Source organism: Arabidopsis lyrata (genome assembly GCF_000004255.2).
Source record: "Arabidopsis lyrata subsp. lyrata unplaced genomic scaffold ARALYscaffold_2, whole genome shotgun sequence".
In the NCBI taxonomy this organism is placed as follows: Eukaryota; Viridiplantae; Streptophyta; class Magnoliopsida; order Brassicales; family Brassicaceae; genus Arabidopsis; species Arabidopsis lyrata.
In genome coordinates this window covers 2,419,595-2,445,207 of record NW_003302554.1, presented here as the reverse complement: position 1 = coordinate 2,445,207, position 25,613 = coordinate 2,419,595, and the positions used below count along the sequence as shown (strand labels likewise).

Here is a 25,613-nt window from a genome sequence, read left to right as displayed (position 1 = left end):
GGATAATAACATAACTCTTTTAGATTTATAACTATATTTGACATTATCATATTAAATCTATTAAGATAAATATATTTCTTTTTGAAAAATATAAATAAAATGATAATATAATTATTATAGATTTACAATTATATTATTATCCATGTCAAAATTTTAAAACATTTTACTTTTTTCTCACATAGGAAGATAGAACAATAACGTAACAGTTTAAGATTTACAACATAAAAATAATATCAGAATTGGAACGCCAAATCATAATCAACACAATTAACACAACTCTAATGGGAAATTAGAGTTATCTTGTGATTAAAATACTAAACAAACAAAACTAACCGAAACAAAACAAAAGTCTTCCTTTCAAAATCATTAACGTGACGGATTGCTGACTGATTAAGTTGAATTTTAGGCATTTAAAGATCTAGAAAGATGATTAAGGTTAAACATTTTTATTTATTTTAAACAACGTTTGAATGTTGACAAAAAAAGAAGAAGAGAGTGTTGGGACCATCGGGAGAGACAACGTTGAGCAGCTGCGAAAGAAGCCAACGTTGTCTAATATGTTCCTCACAGTGTTTGATTTGACTTTTGATGACATTACACTCCGGTCCACTTGTTGTCTCGAAAGTTCATGCAATGGAAAATTATTAAACAAAACAATTTACTTTTATGTATAAATCCTAGGGAAGAACCGATCAAGCTAAGATCAATGGTTGTGGTTTTAGTACCGTATACTTCTCAAATATACCCGTTGAATAACGGAAATCCGCAAGACGGGGAGGAGACGAAGTCAACCTAGCTGGCAAAGGAGCTAACCCAGCTCCTTTGGTCTTATTTATGGTCATATGTATTTAGCAAAATATGGTATACAAACCGAACCAATCAACAACAAAACCTGGTTTTAAATTGTTGTATATTTCTCAAAAGTCAAAACCTATAATAACCAATGGAACAGAAGAAGCTAATGCAGAGCATACTTACGCTTGGAGTAAAAAGTGATGCAAGCTTCCATTGGCACACCCGAAAACGCATCAGAGCATGGAAAGAAACCTAAAAACCAATAAATTAAACAATAATTAAATCTTAGTGCATGGAAAACGAATCCTATACATACCAAAGTCCGAATCTCAGTGCCTTAGAATGACCTCGATACCAAAAACTTTAAGTTACTACTTCCATATATGTAATATATTAGTTTGGGGAGAGAGATTGGCAACGAAGAGTAATTCCTGAATTTAACAGCCAAGTTTGTTATCCCTAATCTAAAGAGAGGAATACTTAAATTGTATTAACGACAAAAATTAGCCTCCTCTGAAGATTCATCCCTGAAATAAGTCATCTTTCTGACTTTGTGACAACTGTGTTATCAAAAGTTGAGTGTTTCTTCTGAGAAAAGACATATTTGAAAATAATAAGAACATGTACCTCAACAAAATCGGGAGGTACCTCATCTTTTTACAACAAAAAGAAACATACCAAACCATCGATGATTACCTTCTCAAAAGTTGAAACCAAACTTTTTGATTATAAAAATTGATTAGTGGTGAAAATAGTGAAACCATAAATACAAAAAAAAAAAAAAAAATCAAATTTGTACATATAAACTATAAGATCACCTGTTTATTCATTGAATTAGGTCCAAATTTTCCATACACCAGTTCACATCGTCCCCTCCATACATCCACCCTACAATAAAAAGAAAAATTAAAATTAGGTAGAAGCAAAAAAAAGTTTGAAAAAAAAGAACAAAAAAACAAAGGTTAGTTATGATCTGAAATTGAATACCATGAGCAAGGTATTTATATTGAATAGGAGGCGGTGCATGATTTAGAGTTTCTAAATTTTTCGACGATAAATACAAAAAAAGAAAAGAAAATTTACATATTTTAATAAGCAAATCACTATCATAATAATAAATATTTGTAAAACTGCCATTTATTCATTGTTATCCATGTTTATTTAAAATAATATTTACTTTTTTCGGTAAAAATATAGAATAATAACAACTATTTTAGATTTACTACTATATCTGATACTATCTTATAAAATATATTAAAATTTAAGGAAAAATTCCTTTCTGTTTCAAAAATAAGGCGGAACAATAATATAATTTTTGATTTACAAAAGATAGACATGCATGGTATCCATATGCGTCATGTCACGCTGATCCATATTTTTTTCCAAAACTCGATCTAATTGCTATTATGTGCAAAAATCACCACCGTTCACGTTCATGTTCACGTTAGCACTCCATACCTTAATTCACATGTAAACCTCTCTGCCTATCTCTGACTTCAGCTCTCTCATCTTCGAGTCTCCCCAAGAAAGTTTTGACACCACACCAACATTTCATTCGTCAAAATTAAATCGAGTTTGCACAAGGTTACAACCGATTAATAGGTGGTCTTCTACCTTCTATTTACGATTTTATGCTATGAATATATGTTTTTGTCAGGGTTCAAGTCAATCTCCGGATTAGAGACTTATAATCATCCGACGAACAATACGATGGCGTGATAACCGTTTCTAAATTGGTGGGTTCTCTTTCATTGATCTACATATTATTTTTTTTGTTTGTTTTTTTTTCCAAATATTTAGATTGAAACGACGACGACGAACACGACGATCATACCAAAAATTTCATCTATTCTACATATTATTTTTTTTGTTCGTTTTTTTTTTCCAAATATTTAGATTGAAACGACGACGACGAACACGACGATCATACCAAAAATTTCATCTATTCCGGTACGTTTGATCTTTATTTTAATTAGTTTAACAATTAATAGCCGTTTACGATAAGGTTTCTTCGTCAACTCTGTATCCAAGGTAATAAATATTTGTTCTTTTCATTGGTTAGAATTATAGAGTGCAGGATAGTATTGACGTCTTAAAGACATAACATGGGCAAGATACTATGAGAAGCTTGACTATTCTGCTTCGACAGATCAACAGGTGAAATTTTATCACTAAATTATTAGATCTCTGTTATTGCTATGAATATATGTTTTATGTTAGGATTTCAAGTTTTGCCTTCGTTTAGAAGAATTATATTCACACGACGAAGAACACGATGAATTCAATTAAAGCTTCCTAACTGGTACTTCGTTGTTCCTTTTTTTTTTTTGGTTAATTATCATGTTTATTGTTTCCAAAATTATTTTTTCCTGGTTAATTCCGAAATTCAATTTAATTTTTCCAAAATTAATTAGATTTCATTAAAGATAATTAAGTAATTACGTAAAATCAATGACTCAACAAGAGCCGAGAGTCCGACACGTCAGCAAAAACACTTCTCAAATATTATTATATATAGATTTATATGTATATTTCCATAAAAATCGAAATTATAAAATTATGCTAAACGTTTTATTTATAAGTTACTACCTGTACAAGAAAAAAATTTAAAATTAGAAAAAAAATTGTCTCATATTTTCTCATTAAGCAAACTAATTTCTTAACGATATTATATCATATCAATTATAAAAAAATACTGATAAAGGTTCAAGCTTGGTGGTGGTGCTGGTGTTGATGATGGGGGTTCAAGCTTGGTGGTGGTGGCGGCGGTAAATATTGATAAAGGTGGTGAGTCGGAATTAGCGAGATTCGGTATTGATGGTGGTGGTAATTGTGATAGTAGTGAGATTTAGTTGTGGTGGTGGGTTAGAGTAGTGAGACTCGGTAGTGATGTCCGACGAATGCGAGAAATTGAGATAGAGATAAAAAAAAAAAATAAAGATATGGTGGTGAAGAAATTCGACAAGAGGGAGAGAAGGTCAATGATCATTAAATTATATAATTTTATAAATAGGTCAATATTTATATTAGATCATTTAATAATTATTATAACATAACTATAAATAATATTTTATAGAATTTTAGTTAAACTTACAAAAATAAAATAAAATATTAAGAATGATAATCTCGACCGGCAACCCGTGCAACGCACGGGTCCATATCTAGTACTCCCTCCGTTTTCGAATAGTTGTCGTTATAGAGAAATTTTTTTGTTTTTAATTAGTTGTCGTTTTCAGTTTTCAATGCAAAATTTATTACTTTTTTATTTTTTTATATTTATTTTTATTATGCAACTTGATTTACTATTGGTTAAATTATGTTTAGGTAGATAATTAATGATATTTTTATATTGAAAAACTAAGAACATTAATAATTTCTTAATTTGTGTGCATATAGTTAAAACGACAACTATTCGAAAACGGAGGGAGTATTAGATAAAGAAAAGCTAGTAATTAAGAATCTTAATTAATTGATAATAATTAATATCAATGATATTCTTTGTAAATAAATTACAACTTGAAGATTTATTTCATAAAGTGTTGCAAAAATGTATATATATACATAGATATTGAGCCATTCAAAAAAATTTCCATTGGGCCCATTATTTACGTGCTAAGTTTGGGCCTATAGGCCTAAATAATGGTTGATTTTTCTGAATACGTAAAGCTCACGTGTCCGATAACTCTGGAATCATGGGAAATCCTAAAATTCCTTTTATTCTTCTCCTGTGATATTTTATTTCAGTAAGTTTTGCCCTAATGTCGTCCAAAGCCAGATCTTCAGCCCCCGTGAAGGGAGAGACACGAGTCCGTAAAAGAAAGAAGAAGATGCCATCTCCGTCTCCGTCTCCGGTGACAGAAGAACCATCATCGATCATGTCACTTCCTTATGACTTGTTGTTCAACTGCTTTGCACGCGTCTCTAGATTGTACTATCCAACTCTCTCCCTCGTTTCCAAAACTTTCCGATCCATTGTTTATTCATCGGAGCTTTACGAGACCCGATCACGCTTAAGCCGTACGGAGAAGTGTCTCTATCTTTGCTTACACTTCCCTTCCGACACTAACACTTATTGGGTCACTCTGTACCGGAAACCTAATGGAAACGTAGCTGACAAGTCAAGTGGCTATCTTCTGGTCCAAGTTCCATCTCCCAATTGTTTGCTTCCTGCACAGTCGTCGAGTGTCATAGCCGTTGGTTCTAATATCTACAAAATCGGCGGCGCTAAATCTTATAGATACAAATTCTGGAAGACGCGCTATTCTTCTTCTGTCTCAGTCCTGGATTGTCGGAGTCACAGGTGGCGTCATGCTCCAGGTATGCGAGTGGCCCGGAGCTCTTCCTCCACAGTATGCGAAGTTGATGGGAAGATATATGTAGCAGGAGGCTGTAAAGACGACATCTGTTCCTTGTACTGGATGGAAGTGTTTGATCCAAAGACTCAAACTTGGGGCACTTTGAAGAACCCAAGCATCGAGTATCAAAATGATATTGGATATACAAGTGTAGTCAAAAGCTTAGGTCTTGATGGAAAATTATACATGTTTGGAAGTGAGTTTGTGGTTTACAATTTTGAGGAAGATAGATGGTACGATATAGGCCGCATGGATAAGTATAATCTGTATCGTGCAATAGACTCTAGGTCTCCCATAAACTCTAGTTCTTGCGTGGTAGACAACGTCTTGTTGATTTGGGATAAGGGGTGTTCAAATGGTATGACTTTAAGGTAAGTTTATGGAAGGAACTGAACGGTGTTGAAGGGTTGCCTGATTTACGCGACCGTGAGTATGTTAAAATGGTAGATCTTGGTGGAAAGATAGCTGTTTTGTGGGAAGTGTGTCTGACCGATAAGGAAATTAATAGGATTTGGTGTGCTGAGATTAGCCTTGAAAGACGCGATGGAGATGAGATTTGGGGGAAGGTTGAGTGGTTTGATCTTGTTCCTTGCTCTATGCAGATGCTATTTCCGCTGTTGTTTGATGTAATGGGCTACTCTCATGATATTAGGCTCGAACGGCTTATGCGGATATTTTCATTTTGTTTTGAATATTTGCTTTTTCTTTTTGTGTGTTTCTTTTCTTTTAGTATATGACTATGATGAAGGATTTTTCATGGTATTTTAGTGAAATGCAATTTTGCATTTTTTAAAACTTCTAAACATATGCGTTTACTTAGACGAGCTAACTTATTTTTTGACTAAATGTCCTTTGATAACACTTTTGTTGTGTTGCATAAATTAAAGGGTACGGTTCTTGTGACATGATTCTCCAGCATAACTAAAACAAGACAACATGGTTAAGTGTTAGTGAGTCACTTAGTCTATAGTATAGTCCATTGGACATTGTCGTGTAGCGAACCAACAAAGAAATTGTCACTAAAACAATTTGAAGATCCTCTATTTCATTACCAAAATTATGCATTTTAACTCGTTTGAATCAATCACACCATAACTATAAATACAAGTAAAAAGTTCGAAAATCCAATTAAATTTTTTCACAAATAAAGAAAGCCCATCACGGATCTTCTATAATCTATAGCAGTGGATAAAAGCCCAAGCTTTGGTTTTGAGCACCCGACCCGACCGACCCGACCCGATCGACCCGAACCGACCCAACCCGGCGCCCATTTAAGTCTTTTGCAGCAAATTCCCCACACAACATTGTCGTCCAGAACAAGATTTTCCGCCTCCACGAACGCCTTGCGTAAGAAGAAACCGTCTCCGTCTCCGGAGACAGAACCTACCTCGATGCTTTTATCACTTCCTTACGATCTCCTATTAAATTGCTTAGCACGAGTTTCCAAATTACATTACCCAACTCTCTCCCTCGTCTCCAAAACATTCAAATCCGTCATTGCTTCACCGGAGCTTTACGAGACACGTTCACTCATAAATCGTACAGAGAGTTGTCTCTATCTCTGCTTACGTTTCCCTTTAGACCCAAACACATATTGGTTCACTCTTTGTCGAACACCAAACCGTGGCAATCTTTTAGTCCCAATCCCATCTCCACATTTGCCTCCTACAGAATCTTCGTGTCTCGTAGCTGTTGGTTCGGAAATATACAAACTTGGTGGTGATAGAGTCTCTTCTTGTAGAGTCTCTGTTCTTGATTGTAAGTCGAATAAGTGGCGTCAAGCTCCAAGTATGCGAGTGGACCGGAGTTATTCTTTGACAGCGAGCTCACTTGATGGGAAGATATATGTAGCAGGAGGTTGTGAAGATGTCAATTTCTCTAATTGGGTCGAAGTTTTTGATCCAAAGACTCAAACTTGGGGGTCTGTTATGAATCCTGGTATCGATAAACGCCATGGAGGTGAGATCAAAAGCTTAGGACTTGATGGGAAGTTTTATCTGTTTGGGGATGATGAGTTTGTGGTTTATGATCCTAAGGAAGGTAGATGTAACACAATAGGATTAGATAGTGATATGGCTTGTGCAGTATCCTTTAGTGACAGTGTGGTAGATGAAGTTTTGTTCTTTTGGGATGATGGGGTGTTTAAATGGTATGATTCTAAGGCAAGGTTATGGAAGAAACTGAATGGTGTTGAAGGATTGCCTGATTTTTGTCATTGTTTAATGGTGGATGTTGGTGGGAAGATGATGGTTTTGTGGGATGAGTTTGTGTATTATTCCACTAGACTTCAGGAGAATGTGATTTGGTGTGCGGAGATTTCGCTTGAAAGAAGAGGTGATGGAGATGAGATTTGGGGGAAAGTTGAGTGGTTTGATGCTGTGCTTCCAGTCCATAAATCTTGTCACTTGGTGTATGCGGCTGGTCTCTCTGCTACTCTTTGATGGAAGATATGGCTTATATAGTTAATGCGGGTAGTGTCATTTTGTTTCTATTAGTATGTGACTATGATGAATGTTTTGGTTTATGTTTTTAGAGAACGCAATTGGCATTGTTTCACTTCCATGCATATGCTCTCACAAAATGTCTTTGAAAACACCTTTTTCTGTTGCATAAATTATAAGATACGGTTCTCTTTACATTCATGAGAAAAGCTAAAACAAGATAAACTGTTAGTGTTTGTCTGTCTATTGTACATTAGGTTGGGTTTTCTCATTGATGCGATGATCAAAGTTGCAGAAACAAGTGGGGTTTCACTGTTACGGTAAAGCTTATTTGAGGATCTCTGTTTCATTTTCAAATGGTATTAGCTAATTTGAAATGATACGAGTAATATAAACGGGTATAATTGGTCTCAGTATCGTTATCACCAGCGGGGACATAAATGCCAAGACGCAAGAGAAGACGACATTAGTAGTCAGTCCTTTGGGCATTAACAGAAGCACTTTAATTTTTTAACAACTCTGTTTGAAAATGTAAATGAAGAATGTATTAGATGATGAAGCTACCAACATAATTTGATCACTTTAATTTGGATTAGCGGTTGTTCTTAACGCCCTAAGATACCTGATTGTGTCATCCCATTAATAGTAGTAATCAAATCCTTAGACGGTGACTCGTCATCTCTTCTGTGTACTACAAATGTGGGTTGTTTTGGTGACGGAAGATCTAATGTTGTGGTGAGCATAGACAGCAACTCAAGTGTGTTGGGTCTATCAGCAGGTTGGTGCTGAACACAGAGCAGACCAATCTGAACACATCTTCCAACTTCAGCCGGGTGACAAGAATCAGCAAGAACTTGGTCCAAAAGATCAACTCCTCCATTTTCACACCAAGACTCCCACGCCTATTGTGGTTTCAAAATAAGAGCAGGAAACGTTAAAAAACTTAGTAGTAAAATCTCTGCACTTGGTAAAGAATTTTAGAAACGTTTTTACTTACATAGGCAAGAAGGGTTTTTCCTTCTTCGCCATAGCTGAATCTTGAAATCTTCTCTCCGCTTATGATTTCTAACAGCAAAACTCCGAAGCTGTAGATGTCGGACTTCTCAGAGAACATCCCAGTCCAAGCATACTCAGGAGCCATATATCCTCTGCACATATCAAGTAGTTTCCCTCCAGATTCAATGTATCATTATAATTATGAAACCTTGTTAAGCATGTATATGAAGACAAATTCTTACAGCGTTCCAACAACCCTGCAAGTGTTTTCTTGATATTGGGTTCCTTGATATATCCGAGCCAACCCAAAATCTGATATTTTAGGGTCCATTTTCTCGTCTAACAGAACATTGCTGACCTTCAGATCTCGGTGAATAACTCTGAGGCGGGAGTCCCGGTGGAGATATAGAATTCCACGCGCAATACCTTGAATGATGTAAAATCTCTGTGGCCAATCAATCTCAAGCTTCTTTCTTGAATCTGCACAATAATATAGTGTAAACACTTTCAGATCAGTAATTCCCAATAGAGAGAAAAGATACTATTCGAAAACGAAAGAGGCAGGAAGGAACTGACCAAAGATAAAGTTATCAAGGCTTTTGTTCACCATGAACTCATAAATTAATAGCTTCTCTTCTCCTTCAATGCAACATCCCAAAATCCGGACTAAGTTTCTGTGTTGGAGTTTTGAGATGAGTACTAATTCATTCATGAACTCCTCTTTGCCCTGTCTGGAGCTGCTAGAAAGCCGTTTTACTGCAATTTCTCTCCCATCTTGCAGCTTTCCCTGAAATAAGTAGCAAATGTTGTCTCGAGAACATGATTGGAGAAAATAAAGGATAAAATTTGCTGACCTTGTAAACTGAACCAAATCCACCTTGTCCGAGTTTGTTTGATAGACCGAAATTATTGGTGGCAGTTTGAATGGTATTCATCTCATAGAAATCTAAGCCTGATACATCTTGTGGTTTCAGATCATTCCTCCATGCATCCTTTGATATATGAGCTGAAATCTGTGTTAATGCTTAACATATAGTAACTTAGCCAAGTGAGCATATCACGATTTTTTAAAGCAAACCGAAACCAAGGTACCAACAAGAATATATGGTGATTAAAAGAACAATATATGTGTGTCTCTACTTAGTGTAGTAGGTTTGATGTAGTGAATGAACTAGTTATCTATAATTCGTAACATATGTAGCAGAAACCAAACGCAGATATCGTAAAGTCAACAGAGTTTTACCATTATGTTTCACTCTGTATCTCCAGAAACCAAACGCAGCAGAACTCAATATAACAAAAAGAGAAAGGCTCACAATACTAGCAGCAATGGTCTTTTTGCGGTTATTTCCATCTGAGATTTATAAACAAAAATAAACAATAAGCCATGCTACTACTAAAGAGAACACTATCATTGGAGTGGAAGAAAGGCTGTAATTGACGAGCTTTTTTGCCACACCTAGTTCAGAATGTGCAAGACGAATGGAAAGAAGTTCTCCTCCGGCAGGAAATTGCACTGTGTCCATTAAATCCTGGTTCCACACTAAGCACCCTATTCCATGAATATAAGAAAAGGCCAAGCAGGAACAATTGTGGAGGCAACTTTGGTAACATTCTTCAGTATCCACAGAATCTGTAAATTCGTAAAAGTCTGGAGGCTTTATGTTGGCAACAGGATAGAAGACGTCTTTGCTAGTAGAGTTTCCTTGACAATGTGATTCAGTACGCCTCACGCAACCACTAGTCCAGTTTCCTCTTTTCCACTCCTCAATGGATTTAGGAACAAACCCTTTGAAGCATTTACACTTTGGAGGTACTGACGCAACACACAGCCCGAATAGTCCACATACACCGTAAATATCGCATGAATTCGCCGGAACTTCAAAGTAAGGTTCCCAGTCCTTTCCATTATGCCGAAAAATCTTAATTGATCCCTCTGATGTTAAAATTAATCGTGTAAGTCTGTAGTTTCTTTGAAAATAAGACAAGTATCCTGACCCGTTTACATCCTGGTGTAGGCTGAATGGATCTGTGAATGATCCATCCATTACAGGTAGGCCAGTGAACCTTGTTTTAGCCCATGGACCGCTTCTCCAGTAAGGCGTCGAGCCTCTCCTAATAAACCCCTGTGATGGCACCTGCGATGTAATCTCACCCACAAAGTCGCCAGCTGATGGATCAGTGTAACTTTTCCAAGAAGTCAACACCCGCTTCTCATTGGTGGCAAGGTTATACATCAGGGATGAGGAATGTAGCATAGTATCACCAAGATGCTCAAAGCTTTGCCATAGAGTTCTTCCCGAAACAATATCTATGACAACTAGATTTCCGCTGTCTAAAATCTCTGCACGACACCCGCTAGAAGCAAAAGCTACTCCACTGGACCACACAATGCCATGCTTCCCATTAAATAACAGAAGACTTCCATTTCTGCTTATAGCTAGATTTGCCGTGGAGTCTGTAACGGGCTTCTCTCTATTGGCCACCCACACAACGACCCGAGGAATGGTATCCTTGAACCAGATTCCAACATACTGATTATGGGACTTATTAGGACTGAAGAACCCCAATTCATAAACCTCATTAGAGGAGCTGAGAGTTTGTCCTAATGACAAAGGATTCATTGGCGTTATAGCTGCATAGCTAAAACTTAAGAGCAAGGTAAACAAGAGAAAACAAGCAAACCTCGTCATCCCCATGTGCTCTCTTCGGTCTCCAAGAACAATCTCCTTCAGATTATTGTAGCAAGAGAAAGTAAGCTAAGAAAACAAAATCAAGTACTTAATTGAAATTTATTCTCAAGCGCTTCTAACCAATGTTGACCACAGAGCACCCATTTTCCATGATTCTGCATTACATTATTCATGATCAACTTAAACCTTGTTTTATAATACAGATTTAAGTAAAATGAAATACTTATGTTTCAAGTTGGCTCCAAAGAATTCCAGCCTTTTACGCAATCAACCATGCAACGGTTGACCTATTATTGAAGCATTGTGTTATTTTCAGGTCCTTCTCAACTCGTTGAGCCCATAACCAATGAAAACAAAATATGCATCACCACTCTGATTCATTTAAAATATGAGAATAGTACCACTTACCTTTCACAGTCTGACCCCAGTTTTAAAGCAGTGGTGTGTGTCAATGTCAAGACGCAAAGAAGATGACATTAAGTAAGGCCTAAAGGCGTAGATTCAACAATATATAGTCCTTTAGGCATTAAAAGAAAAGTAAAAAGGATACTAACTAAAACACTTTATTTGAAATGAATTAATATGAAGTTGAAGTTACAACATTGAAAATTTTATCAGTTTAGTTGAGATGAGATAACGTGTCATCGTTCTTAACGCCCAAGCACCACAGATTGTGTCACCTCATTGACGGTAATCAAATCACTAGTGCGGGATCCGTCATTGCTAGTATGCACTGCAAATGTGGGTTCTTTTGGTGTTGGAAGATCTGATGTTGTGGTGAGCATAGACAACAACTCAAGTGTGTTGGGTCTCTCTACAGGTTGGTGTTGAACACAAAGCAGACCAATTTGAACACACCTTCCAACTTCAGATGGGTGACATGAATCAGCAACATCTTTATCCAAAAAATCAACTCCTCCATTTTCGCACCATGATTCCCACGCCTGTTGTGGATTCAGAACAAGAAAATATAAGGTAGTGAAATCTCTGCATAAGTCCGAGATTCTAAACCTAAAGTTTTACTCACATATGCAAGAAGGCTTTTGCACTCTTTATCATAACTGAATCTTGAGATCTTCTCTCCGCTGATAACTTCTAACAAAACAACTCCAAAGCTGTAGGTGTCGGACTTCTCAGAGAAAACTCCAGTCCATGCATACTCAGGAGACATATATCCTCTGCACATATATTAAATAGTTCCCGAGTTAATATATCAATATAACTATGAATCCTACTTAAGCATGTTTTCGAAAAATGGTTCTTACAGAGTTCCTACAATCCTGCGAGTGTTGTCCTGATATTTGGTTCCTTCATACATCCGAGCCAATCCAAAATCTGATATTTTCGGGTTCATTTTTTCGTCAAGAAGAATATTGCTAACCTTCACATCTCGGTGAATTACTCTGAGACGTGAGTCACGGTGAAGGTAAAGAAGTCCACGCGCAATCCCTTGAATAATACTGAATCTCTTAGGCCAATCAATCTCAAGCCTTTTTCTTGAATCTATAGATTGTAAACACTATCAAAAAACAGTTCTATAGAGAAAAGCTGCTAATAGAAAAGGAAAAATAACACACCAAAGATAAAAGTATCAAGGCTTTTGTTCACCATGAACTCATAAATCAATAGCCGCTCTTCTCCTTCAATGCAACATCCTAAAATCCGAACCAAGTTTATGTGTTGTAACTTGGAGATGAGTACTATTTCATTCATGAACTCCTCTTTGCCCTGTCCGGAGCTGCTAGAAAGACGTTTTACAGCAATTTCTTTCCCATCTTGTAGCTTTCCCTGAGACAGATTGCACAAGGTAAAGAGATTGCTATAAATTTCTTGAGATAAAATGAATAAAGAGAATAAAAAATTATCTGACCTTGTAAACTGGACCAAATCCACCTTGTCCGAGTTTGTTTACGAGACTGAAATTATTGGTGGCAATTTCAATGGTCTTCATCTCAAAGAAATATAAACCTGAGACATCTTCTGATTTCAAATCATTCCTCCATACACCTTGTAAAGAAACCTTTGATGCAATTGCTGAAATTAGAGTTTCAAGAATTCATGTGTTAATGCTTAACATTTAGGTATTTAACCATCAAGCAAAAGCTCAAAGTGAGCATACTATTATAACAGTATGTTTGATATAGAGATAGTAAAGTCATCAATGTGTTACCATTATGTTTCAATCTGTATCTCCAGAAACCAAACGCAGCAGAAGCCAATGTCACAAAAACAGAAATGCTAACAATACTAGCAGTAATGGTCTTCTTGCGCTTGTTTCCACCTGAGATATATAAGAAAAAAGAAACAAACAAGCCACGCTGATCAGTGAATATGAAGACAAAGTTGTAAATGACAAAGCTCTTGGATGTTATTTTTTCAAGGCATACCCATTTCAGAACGTGCAAGACGAATGAAAAGAAGCTCTCCTCCCGCAGAGAATTGCACTACATCCATTAGTTCCTGGCTCCACATTAAGCAGCCTATTCCATGAATATAAGATACAGCCAAGCACGAACAATTGTGGAGGCAACTTTGGTAGCATTCTTCTGCACTCCCAGAGGACACAAATTCGTAAAAGTCTGGAGGTTTTATGTTGGCAACAGGATGGAAGACGTTTACATGTTTCCCAGTAGAGTTTCCTTGACAATGTAGTTCAGTACGCCTCACACAACCACCAGTCCAATTCTCTCTTTTCCATTCCTCACTGAATTGTGGTACAAAACCTTTAAAGCATTTACACTTTGGAGGAATGGACATTACACACAATCCAAAAGGTCCACATGCACCGTAAAAATCACATGTGTTAGCTGGAACATCAATGTTCAATACCCAGTCTGTGCCATTATGATGAGTAACCTTCAGTGACCCCTCTGATGTTAATACTAAAAATGAACGTTTGAAGTTTCTTTGTAAATGAGAGAAGTATACTGACCCGTTTGCATCCTGCTGAACGCTAAATGGATGGATGTGTGTATGATTCATCCGTTAGTGGTACGCCAGTAAACCTTGTTTTAGCCCATGGACCGCTTCTCCAATAAGGCTTCGAGCCTCTCATAATAAACCCTTGTGGTGGCACTTGCGTTGTAATATGATCTACAAACTCACCAGGCGATGGATCGGTGTAACTTTTCCAGGAAGACAATACCCGCTTCTCACCAGTGGCAGGGTTATACATCAGGGAGGAGTAAGGTAGCATAGTATTACCAAGATGCTCAAAGCTTTGCCATAGAGTTATTCCCGAAACTTTTTCTATGATTAAAAGATTTCCGCTGTCTGAAAGCTCTGCACGAGACCCGTTAGATGCAAAAATTTCTCCAATGGACCAGACAATGCCATGTTTGCCATCAAATAAGAGAAGACTTCCATTGCTACTGATAGCTAGATTCGCCGTGGAGTCTGTAACAGGATTTTCTCTATTGGCCACCCACACAACTGTCCGGGGAAGGATACCCTTGAACCAGATTCCAACATACAAGTTCTGAGAGTTATTAGGACTGAAAAACCCCAGTTCAAAAACTCCATTAGGGGAGCTGAGAGTTTGTCCAGTTGACAAAGGACTTGTTGGCGTTATAGCTGCATAGCTAAAACTTAAGAGCAAGGTAAACAAGAGAAAGCAAGCAAACCTCGTCATCCCCAATGTCCAAGAACAATCTCCTCAGATTATTGTAGGAAGAGAACATGAATACAAGAGAAAAGTAAGCAAATAAAACAAAGTCAAGTGCTGAATAGAAAATGAAACCACCTCTAACCAATGTTGACTACACAACACCCATTTTCCAAGATTATGTATTACTTTATTCACGATCAACTTAAAACCTAGTTTTATAATACAGATTCTAGAAAAGTGAAATGCTTATGTTTACTCAATCAACCATGCAACGGTTGACCTATTACTTTCAGGTCCTTCTCAACTCATTGAGGCCACAACCAATGAAAAATAGTCATCACCACTACCATTCATTTTCAAACACGAGAATTGTACCACTGACCTTTTTTTACCCCAATACAACGTATCTGCCATCTGGTATTCCACACTACAACGGTCCTGGCTAGGCCACCAGGTCTTGGTCACCTGCGTAAGCACAGGGATGCAAAGCACCAATTATCTGGCTTTCAACCCTTTGTCCGGCATACAGTTACGAATTCCGTCAATCATCGAACCCCATGAATAACATTCCACCAAAGAGCTGTCTAGCAAATTGCAAAGGCATTCACAAGAGAACCCTAATCACCTTGTCAATACTAAAAAAACAATGGTGATAAAACCAGTCTTCAGATTCTACAAACCATACTCGCCAATCCAAACTATCATTATACCCAGAAACAAGTGTATTTCAGGAAACCAAGTCTAACTCAGGCATTTTATCAAACACCTTGCATGCTTTCTCCATCTGGCAGCTAACACATCTTCCGCAAACTCTCAAACCCAGACATGGCGAACAAACCCAAAGACAAGAACCCACACTTCAACAACTTCCCATGAATCTCCATAGTCTTAGAATCCAAAATCTCCATAGTTTTACATTGAGAAAATAATGCTTCAGGGCTCAAGTCTCTTATAGAGAAGTGAACCAAAGCAGCATCATTAATAAATCTGAAAATATTTAACTCATGTTGTGTTCGTATTTGTCCAGATCCTGGAGGAAGTTCCACTGATGATGAAGAAACAAACTTTTTCTCCGATTTTTCTTCTCCAAACCTAGAACGATGATTCGAAGTCTCGGCAGTTTCGTGTTGAGATTCAGGATCCCATGAATCGAAATCAGAGTTTCTTGGTGACATCGAATTCGCAAAGCTTTCGTCGACGCTTCTGCTTCGTTTGTGAGGGGCATTTCGGAGAAGATGAATCGGAGAAGAACCATGTGTTGGTGTTGTTGGTCGGATAGAGAAAGGTGTTGTTGATTCTGAAGTTCTTCCATGTTTGATCTGTTTCTTAGCTGTGTGATGCCAACTCTTTAACGCTGTTGCTACTCTCTCGTTGAACACTGTTGGTTTCATCTTCGCCAAAAATTGAATCAAGATTTAAAAATGTTTGATTTTGAAATTGAAAAGTTTCAATCTTATGTGTTTGTGTGTGTGTGTCAGTGTGTGTGTGTCATCTTTGAACCAAACTTGACTAAAAGTTCAACAAGATTCAAAAAAATCAGATTTTGAAATTGAAAGTTTCAATCTTTTATGTGTTTTTGTGTGTGAGTAACAAGAGCATATAGAGGAAGAGTAACGTAGCCGCAAAGAATCTGGACTATAAGTCTGCAAGATCAACAAAAAGGTTGTGACTTTGTTAGTTTTGAAGGGATGATGTCTCAACTACTATAAATGGTCAAGATTGTTTTCTAGTACAAAAATAAGAGTTGGACAGTATCCAACTAGGATGCCATAAGCTTGCATGTACCTGCTGCTGGTTATAAGTGTCTGTCATCGAAGAATTTTCTGATGCTAAGGATTCTGCCAGTGCATGTGAAGCATCAAGATCCCTTTGCAGCGAAAACTTTTCTTGTGTTAAATCCTCAATATGCTACAAATGAAAAAAATGAAACTGTAGCTCAGAAAATTCACAGGGAAAAGGGTGTACAAAGAGGAGAAGTGTTAGCTAACATCCTAAAGCAAAATCAAAGAGCAATTCAAGACAAAGTAAAAAGATTATGATTCAGCTTCTCAAGAGAATTATAAATCTACTTGGACTTGGAAAGAGCTGGGATTCTTGGATTTTCCAGCCTTTGAAACCTTAAGTCTTGTGCATGCATTTCACTGAACACTTACATCGCGTGCTTCTACTCAAAATCGCCAATTTAAACAGAAACGTTTGGCTGTGTCAGTGCCACCAGCGAGAGCATAAATGCCAAGACCCAATAGAAGACAGACATAAAGTAAAGCCTCAAAACCAGAACTCAACAATATACAGTCCCTTTAGGCATTAACAGAAACAAAAGATTTAATTGAAAATGAATGTATGTACAAGTTACAACACATTGAACGATTTTGATCATTTTAATTAAGGTAAAGCGTTGTTCTTAACGCCCTAGCACCACAGATTGTGTCACCTCATTGACGGTAATCAAATCATTAGCACGGGATCCGTCATCGCTAGTATGGACTGCAAATGTGGGTTCTTTTGGTGGTGGAAGATCTGATGTTGTGGTGAGCATAGACAACAACTCAAGTGTGTTGGGTCTCTCTACAGGTTGGTGTTGAACACAAAGCAGACCAATTTGAACACACCTTCCAACTTCAGATGGGTTACATGAATCAGCCACATTTTTATCCAAAAAATCAACTCCTCCATTTCCGCACCAAGATTCCCACGCCTGTTTTGGATCCAGAACAAGAAAATATAAGACCAAGAAACATTGTAAAACGGGCAGTGAAATCTCTGCACTTGATGGAGATCAAGTACAAGTTTCTATATCTAAAGTCTTACTTACATATGCAAGAAGGCTTTTGCACTCTTCATCATCGCTAAACCTTGAGATCTTCTCTCCACTGATAATTTCTAACAAAAGAACTCCGAAGCTATAGGTGTCAGACTTCTCAGAGAAAACTCCAGTCCATGCATACTCAGGAGACATATATCCTCTGCACATATATTAGATAGTTTCCCAAGTTAATATATCACTATAACTATAAATCCTAGATAAGCATGTTTTCGAAGAATGGTTCTTACAGAGTTCCTACAACCCTGCGAGTTTTGTCCAGATATTGGGTTCCTTGATACATCCGAGCCAATCCAAAGTCTGATATTTTCGGGTTCATTTTTTCATCGAGAAGAATATTGCTAACCTTCAGATCTCGGTGAATAACCCTGAGGCGTGAGTCACGGTGGAGATAGAGAAGTCCACGCGCAATACCTTGAATGATATTGAATCTCTTAGGCCAATCAATCTCAAGCCTTTTTCTTGAATCTACACAAAAAAACAGTGTAGAAACTTTCAGATAAGACAGTTCCATGTAGTATTAAAGCTGCTAATAAAAAGGGAAATAGGCAAGAAGGAACCCACCAAAGATAAAAGTATCAAGGCTCTTGTTCACCATGAATTCATAAATCAATAGCCGTTCGTCTCCTTCAATGCAACATCCCAAAATCCGAACCAAGTTTCTGTGTTGGAGTTTTGAGATGAGTACTATTTCATTCATGAACTCCTCTTTGCCCTGTCTGGAGCTGCTAGAAAGACGTTTTACAGCAATATCTTTCCCATCTTGCAGCTTTCCCTGAGATAGATTGCACAAGGTAAAGAAATTGATGTAACATTCTCGAGATGAAAAGAGCAAAGAGAATAAAATTTCCTGACCTTGTAAACTGAACCAAATCCACCTTGTCCGAGTTTGTTTAAGAGACTGAAATTATTGGTGGCAACTTCAATGGTCTTCATCTCAAAGAAATATAAACCTGGGATATCTTCTGGTTTCAGATCATTCCTCAATGCACCTTGTGAAACAACCTTTGATATATTAGCTGAAACTAGAGTTTCAAGAATTCATGTGTTAGTGCTTAACATCTAGTTATTTAACCATCAAGCCAAATCTCAAAATGAGCATAATTTTCTCAAGCAAGCCGGAAACCAAGGTACAGAAAGAATAGATCATGGTCTCTAGGACATGTTTGCATTAGTCTATTTAGTGGAATTCCACCAAATGATAACGATACCACAACTCAAGATAAGACTACAAGAATTGATGCATATATAAAGATGTCGTGGAAAAACTCTTTTGCTTTTATGTTGCATATCAATAATTCGAAGCGCTTTGGGGGTCTTTCTAATTAGTCATTCGGTTACCAAGAAAATGAAAAGATAACAACAAAAGATTGATGTAGAAATAGTAAGGTCATCAATGAGTTACCATTATGTTTCAATCTGTATCTCCAGAAACCAAACGCAGAAGAACCCAGTATCACAAAAAGAGAAAGGCTGACAATACTAGCAGTAATGGTCTTCTTGCGCGAGTTTCCACCTGAGATATATAAGAAAAAAGAAACAAACAAGCCACGCTGATCAGTGAATATGAAGACAAAGTTGTAAATGACAAAGCTCTTGGATGTTATTTTTTCAAGGCATACCCATTTCAGAACGTGCAAGACGAATGAAAAGAAGCTCTCCTCCCGCAGAGAATTGCACTACATCCATTAGTTCCTGGCTCCACATTAAGCAGCCTATTCCATGAATATAAGATACAGCCAAGCACGAACAATTGTGGAGGCAACTTTGGTAGCATTCTTCTGCACTCCCTGAGTACACAAATTCGTAAAAGTCTGGAGGCTTTATGTTGGCAACAGGATATAAGACGTTTACATCTTTGCTAGTAGAGTTTCCTTGACAATGGAGTTCAGTACGCCTCATACAGCCACCAGTCCAGTTTCCTCTTTTCCATTCCTCACTGTATTGAGGTACAAAACCTTTAAAACATTTACACTTTGGAGGAATGGACATTACACACAACCCAAAAGGTCCACATATACCGTAAAAATCGCAGGAGTTAGCTGGAACCTCAAAGCTCAATACCCAGTCCGTGCCATTATGCTGAGTAAGCTTCAGTGATCCCTCTGATGTTAATACTACAAATGGACGATTGTAGTTTCTTTGTAAATGAGAAAAGTATCCTGACCCGTTTGCATCCTGCTGAAGGCTAAATGGATTTCTGTATGATTCATCCGTTAGTGGTAGGCCAGTGAACCTTGTTTTAGCCCATGGACCGCTTCTCCAATAAGGCTTCGAGCCTCTCATAATAAACCCCTGTGATGGCACTTGCGGTGTAATCTGACCCACAAATTCACCAGGTGATGGATCAGTGTAACTTTTCCAAGAAGTCAACACCCGCTTCTCACCAGTGGCTAGGTTATACATCAATGAGGAGTAAGGTAGCATAGTATCACCAAGATGCTCAAAGCTTTGCCATAGAGTTCTCCTTGAAGCATTGTCTATGAGGAAAAGATCTCCGCTGTCTGAAAGCTCTGCACGAGACCCGTTAGATGCAAAAGTTTCTCCAATGGACCAGATAACGCCATGTTTGCCATTAGATAAGAGAAGACTTCCATTGCTGCCGATAGCTAGATTTGCCGTAGAGTCTGTAACAGGATTTTCTCTATTGGCCACCCACACAACCACCCGAGGAATGATACCCTTGAACCAGATTCCAACATACAAACTCTGGGAGTTATTAGGACTGAAGAACCCCAATTCATAAACATTATTAGAAGAGCTGAGAGTTTGTCCTATTGACAAAGGACTTTCTGTTGTTATAGCTGCGTAGGTAAAACTTAAGAGCATGGTAAACAAGAGCAAACACGCAAAGAAAAACCTCATCTTTCCCATGTTTGTTCTTGTGTCTCCAAAAACAATCTCTTTCAGATTAGTATAAGAAAGGAACATGTAAACACGAGAAAGTGAGCCAAGAAAACAAGCTCCAGAACTTATGAGAAAGATTCTCAAGCACCTCTGAACAATGTTGACCACAGGCTCACCCATCTTCCAAGATACTGCATCACTTAATTCACGGTCAACTTAGACCTTGTTTTATAATACAGAATTAAGTAAACGAAATGCTTCTGTTTACCAGTTGGCTCCAAAGAATTCCAACCTTTTACCCAATCAACCATGCAACGGTTGACCTCATATTGAAACATTTGTGTCATTTTCAGGTCCTCAACTTGTTGATCCCATAACCAATGAAAATATGCATCAAAATATGTAACGAACAGACTATTTTCATTTGTTGATCCCATAACCAATGAAAATGTATCTAATTTTAAATATCATTGTGTCCAAGATACAAGGGTCCTGGCCACCAGGTCCTGGTCGTTGACGTAAGCACAAAGGATGCAAACCATAAAGTTACAAAATTGCATCTTTAGAATTCTCCTTCTGCACATACCCCGTCAATCATCGAACCCCATGAATAGCATACCATTAAAGAGCTGTCTAGCAAATCCTTGAAGGCATTGACAAGAGATCCCTAATCACCTTGTCACTCAAAGCAACAATGGTGATAACACCAGGCTTCAGATTCTACAAACCATGTCTAATACCATCCTCGCCAATCCAATCTATCTTTATACCCAGAAACCACTGTGTTTCAGGAAACCAATTCTCACTCAGGCATTTTATCAAACACCTTGCATGCTTTCTACTTCTGATATCACATCTTTCACAGACTCTCAAACTCAGCCATGGCAAACAAATCTATCAAGAAGGACCCACTCTTCCCCAACTACCCATGAATCTGCATAGACTTTTTAACAGATACCTCAAGGCTCAAATTATAAACAATATGCAGGCTCTACATTGAGAATGAGAAATTAGGTTTCAGAGTCTCATAGAGAAGTGATCAACAAATATGTAAAATGAAAAGAATATGTATAAAGCTGAAATTTTTATTACCACAAAAAGTAATATTTATGTATAATGTTGAAAATGTACAACAACTGTTTTCGTATTAACAAATCATCAATTAAGGAAATATAAAATCATCGTTTAAACGAAAAATCTCTTAAGCTTATAGTACTAATCTCATGCTGTGTTCGTATTTGTCCAGGTCCTGGAGGAAGTTCCACAGATGATGAAGAAACAAACTTTTTCTCCGACTCTTCTTCTCTAACCCTAGAACAATGATTTGAATTCGAAGTCTCAGCTGCTTCGTGTTGAGATTCAGGATCCCATGAATCGAAATCAGAGTTTCTTGGAGACATCGAATTCGCGAAGCTTTCGTCGACGCTTCTGCTTCGTTTGTGAGGGGCATTGCGGAGAAGATGAATCGGAGAAGAACCATGTGTTGGTGTTGTTGGTCGGCTAGAGAAAGGTGTTGTTGATTCTGAAGTTCTTCCATGTTTAATCTGTTTCTTAGCTGTGTGATGCCAACTCTTTAATGCTGTTGCTACTCTCTCGTTGAATACTGTTGGCTTCATCTTTGAACCCATCTTCACCAAAATTAAATCAAAACTCAAAAATGTCAGATTTTGAAATTAAAAAGTTTCAATCTTTATGTGTTTTGTGTGTGTGTGTGTCATCTAAGATTCAAAAAAATCAGATTTTGAAATTGGAAAGTTTCAATCTTTATGTGTTTTTGTGTGTGGGGTCTTACTTGAGTAACAAGAGCATATAAAGGAAGAGTAACGTAGCTGCAAAGAATCTGGACTATAAGTCTGCAAGATCAAGAAAATGTTGAGACTTTGTTAGTTTTGAAGGGATGATTTCTCAGTTTCTATGATTGGTTTTTACTTACCCGATTGAGATTCTGATGATCACATCTACTCTGCTTTCATGGAAACAGTTCTTTAGACCGAATTCATACTGAAGAGATAAAAGCAAATGGTTTTGATGAAATGATGATTGAATTGGTATTATTACGTTTTAAGTCTGTGGAGAATGCAGAATTGCTTGCTTACCGTACTCCAAGCAAAGAAAGCGAGTTGAAACGCGTTCTACAGATGGCGAAAAGGTATGGTTAAATTTCAGGTGTTTTTCGCGGTTGTTGTAAGGAGAGAGAGCAGAAAGTAAAGATGAATGTATACCGTGAAGAGGACTAAGTGAATGAGGAAGAGAATGAAACGTGGACGACCGAACCAGAAGAAATGATCACCGGGCTGAACTAGCGGTGTGCCTTTCACTACGTCACCTTTCTCTTGGATTCGTAGTCCCAGTTTTGTTATTATCACTTGAAGTTTTGTCCCAACAATAAGAATCACCTGCAGTTTGTTTATACATTCGTTCTTGTTACAGAGTCGAAACCGAAACAAAACAAATAGGTTTCTTTTAAAGGGTTTGTTTGTTGCTTACGACGAATGGAATGAACGGTAACCAGAGGTAAGAATTCAATCCTGTTCATTAGAAAAGCAGAAAATTTTTTATTAGTTTTGGATTGTTGAAGGTTTTTACAAAGATATCGATGTAGCGACGTTTTGAAATGAGTGTATGTACCGTGTGTGTTTGTCAGTAGGAATAACACGGCGATGAACCAGATCACAGGACTGAAGGTATAAGCACATTTGAAACATCAGATTAAGTAGTAATTAGTGAGCTGATGGAGTTTGTAATCGTAATTAGTTCCATACTTGATCTCGACAATGGTTTTGAAGTCTTCCTCTAATGATCTCTGAATATACTTTCGGAAATCGAATCTTGCGTCGCTCCCGGGAGCCAAATGGGCCTGAAATAGAAGAAAGCGAAGAAGCATTCGTGCAATGCTGTAAGATCTTTGCCTTGAGAGATAAGTTTTAATACAACAAAAATTTAAAGATCGAAAGATTTGACTTATACCATGATGAAACCATGTCTCAGTGTTAAGTAATCAACTTTGGTTACAGATCTAAAGAACTGTCTGAAGAAACATACAATCCACAGCGTAATAGTCGATTTGCTCCAGAAGTTTAGATGTCTACGCCCGAAAGATGTATCCCTCGCAAACCTAAACCTCTCGGGATCTACATTATTCGCAACATTCCTCGTTAACACTTCACACTCAAGTTTTAAATGTATCAATTCAAAGTTTGTAATATATACCGTGTGAATACTGATATTCGATTGTCTTCGTCTCCTCTTCCCACCTCTTCCACCTTCTCATCTTCCATAAGATAGAAAAATTCCAATCTTCAGCGAAACGAAGCAAAATCTCAACCGGTGTGATCACAAAGCGGATGTATATAAAAGAACTTACCTTGGTCTTGCCCAAAGCATAAGTAACAATGCAGTAGATCACATGACAAACCGCAAGAACAAAGATGAATATATGCAGCTGATGCATACCATAAGCCGATACAAAAGCGACTTTTCCCTGGAAATAAACATTAGAAAAGGGTCACACTAGTGGCTCTTACAAAGAAAGATTTCTATATATAGTTAGAGAATTTACCTTCTCTGCACACTTGTCATAACCTTTGGTAGCCAAACTCCTTCGAGGAATAAGAGAATCAACTAACTGTAGAAGCTTTCGACGCGAGTTTTCTCCATCTTCTCCGTCTTTCTTTGCAGCATCTTTCTTACCGTACTTTCTCGCCTCTTCGGATGCACTACAAGGGTGCATCGATGCTGCGATGTTCTTAGGTATGCAAATATTTGAGATATATCCTTGTCCAATTGTGAGCAGTAGTGATATGAATCCCATCAGCATAAGCTCTGCAAATTAACATTTAATTAACCAAAAACTAAAGATGATTAAAATAATCTTTAAGAAATTTGTTTCTTTTTATAATAGATTTTAAATTAATAATAAATTTACCTGCTTTCACTTTTTCAAGTGCTTCATATAGAGCTTTTTTGTTCTTACTCTTAAACCACTGTAAGAAGAAACACACAAACAGAGTTTTGTTTAGTATTAGAAACAGAGGATATTACGAAACCGACACAAATACAAAGAAAAAAACTGTAAAACCCTTTTGGGTTTTGGTAGTTTCAAAACATAAACTGATGTAAGTTTGTGAGATCAATCCAGTTTAATTTTTGGGAAGAACTAAACAGATACAGAAACAGAGCAAGAAACAGAGAATCTTGAAGGAGGAGAAGAAGTTAAGAAAGAGACTTACGGATCCAAGTTTATGAATAAGTTTCTCAATAACAATCGAAATCAAAAGCAAGACGAAGCAAACCACCGCAACGGCCCATGTAGAAGTTTCCTCTAATGTCTTTTCTTTAACTTGATCCGCCATTAGAGCTCCACAGAACAATTCCAAGCAAAGAGCTTTCCTTTTGTAGTTTTCTCTCTTATTAAATAGAGTACTTTCCACAGAATTCTAAAGAAGAGATAAATAATTTTCTTTCTTTTTTTTTTTTGGTTTTTTGCAATCATCGAATACGTATCTCTGTTCTTATATAAACAGAGAGACGAAGCTGAAAGAAGAAGACCGGCGAGTAGGCGAACCTTGAAATGTTCAAACTTTCAAAGTCAAAGACTTTGAAACCAATATATGAACTATTTTTTCTGAAAACATGCTGTGTTATGGAATATGGACTTTGGTGAGTTTTTATTTATTTTATCGACGTATTTATTTATTTAATTATTTACAATTTAATATTTCTGTGTAAACTTTTCCTCCTACAGGAATCTTTTATATGGTAATACATTTTTCCTTTTTTCTAAAATAATATTATATGTTAATATTTTTTTCTTAAGATAAAAGACTAAGTTTTATAGTTAGTCTGTTCGTTTCGTCGCCGCAGGCGGCAGCAAACATTATCGTAAGTTATTGTTCGTTTTGTCGCCTTAGGCAGCTCGGCAGCGATAACCACAGTTTTTAATCGTTTGACGCTGACTTTAATTAGCGTCCAAAATTTTTAGCCGCAGAACACAGCGTTATGCCGCAGATACCTGCGGTGACCAAACGAACAACCTCACCTGCTTCTACCGCTAAA

At 37.3% G+C, this 25,613-nt stretch overlaps 6 protein-coding genes across 6 annotated transcripts; 2 read left to right on the top strand and 4 right to left on the bottom strand.

Annotated features, from left to right (window-relative positions):
- Positions 1–4,553: 4,553 nt before the first annotated feature.
- On the top strand, positions 4,554–6,426 carry LOC9322603 (putative F-box/kelch-repeat protein At1g61540). The gene is given in 2 exon segments (XM_021034417.1): positions 4,554–5,490; positions 5,493–6,426. Coding segments are annotated over 2 exon segments (1,332 nt in total). The 3' UTR covers positions 5,888–6,426.
- On the top strand, positions 6,087–7,786 carry LOC110230863 (F-box/kelch-repeat protein At4g39590-like). The gene is made up of 2 exons (XM_021035061.1): positions 6,087–6,096; positions 6,336–7,786. Exons 1-2 carry the CDS (start codon positions 6,087–6,089, stop codon positions 7,589–7,591), a joined length of 1,266 nt encoding a protein of 421 aa, XP_020890720.1. The 3' UTR covers positions 7,592–7,786.
- Positions 7,787–8,042: 256 nt separating this feature from the next.
- Positions 8,043–11,720, bottom strand: LOC110230732 (G-type lectin S-receptor-like serine/threonine-protein kinase At1g61500). The gene is made up of 8 exons (XM_021034389.1): positions 11,689–11,720; positions 10,047–11,567; positions 9,831–9,941; positions 9,442–9,593; positions 9,164–9,374; positions 8,830–9,067; positions 8,589–8,739; positions 8,043–8,493 (listed from the first exon to the last, which is right to left on the bottom strand). Exons 2-8 carry the CDS (start codon positions 11,284–11,286, stop codon positions 8,197–8,199), a joined length of 2,400 nt encoding a protein of 799 aa, XP_020890048.1. The 5' UTR covers positions 11,287–11,567; positions 11,689–11,720; the 3' UTR covers positions 8,043–8,196.
- A 105-nt stretch (positions 11,721–11,825) lies between these two features.
- On the bottom strand, positions 11,826–15,410 carry LOC9322601 (G-type lectin S-receptor-like serine/threonine-protein kinase At1g61550). Its single transcript, XM_021034398.1, is given in 9 exon segments — positions 11,826–12,224; positions 12,308–12,458; positions 12,546–12,783; positions 12,858–13,068; positions 13,151–13,314; positions 13,451–13,561; positions 13,668–14,268; positions 14,270–14,774; positions 14,904–15,410. Coding segments are annotated over 9 exon segments (2,283 nt in total). The 5' UTR covers positions 14,912–15,410; the 3' UTR covers positions 11,826–11,930.
- A 103-nt stretch (positions 15,411–15,513) lies between these two features.
- On the bottom strand, positions 15,514–25,111 carry LOC9322600 (MLO-like protein 6). Its single transcript, XM_002886488.2, has 15 exons — positions 24,788–25,111; positions 24,484–24,541; positions 24,118–24,380; positions 23,923–24,039; positions 23,769–23,829; positions 23,526–23,689; positions 23,321–23,415; positions 23,187–23,236; positions 23,046–23,086; positions 22,781–22,954; positions 22,655–22,690; positions 22,492–22,559; positions 22,351–22,411; positions 22,175–22,186; positions 15,514–16,278 (listed from the first exon to the last, which is right to left on the bottom strand). The coding sequence occupies exons 1-15, from the start codon at positions 24,908–24,910 to the stop codon at positions 15,679–15,681; spliced, it is 1,923 nt and encodes a 640-aa protein (XP_002886534.2). The 5' UTR covers positions 24,911–25,111; the 3' UTR covers positions 15,514–15,678.
- LOC110230731 (G-type lectin S-receptor-like serine/threonine-protein kinase At1g61550) lies at positions 16,285–21,588 on the bottom strand. Its single transcript, XM_021034380.1, has 8 exons — positions 19,334–21,588; positions 19,117–19,227; positions 18,567–18,736; positions 18,276–18,486; positions 17,942–18,179; positions 17,703–17,853; positions 16,673–17,585; positions 16,285–16,530 (listed from the first exon to the last, which is right to left on the bottom strand). The coding sequence occupies exons 1-7, from the start codon at positions 20,736–20,738 to the stop codon at positions 17,292–17,294; spliced, it is 2,580 nt and encodes an 859-aa protein (XP_020890039.1). The 5' UTR covers positions 20,739–21,588; the 3' UTR covers positions 16,285–16,530; positions 16,673–17,291.
- Positions 25,112–25,613: the final 502 nt, after the last annotated feature.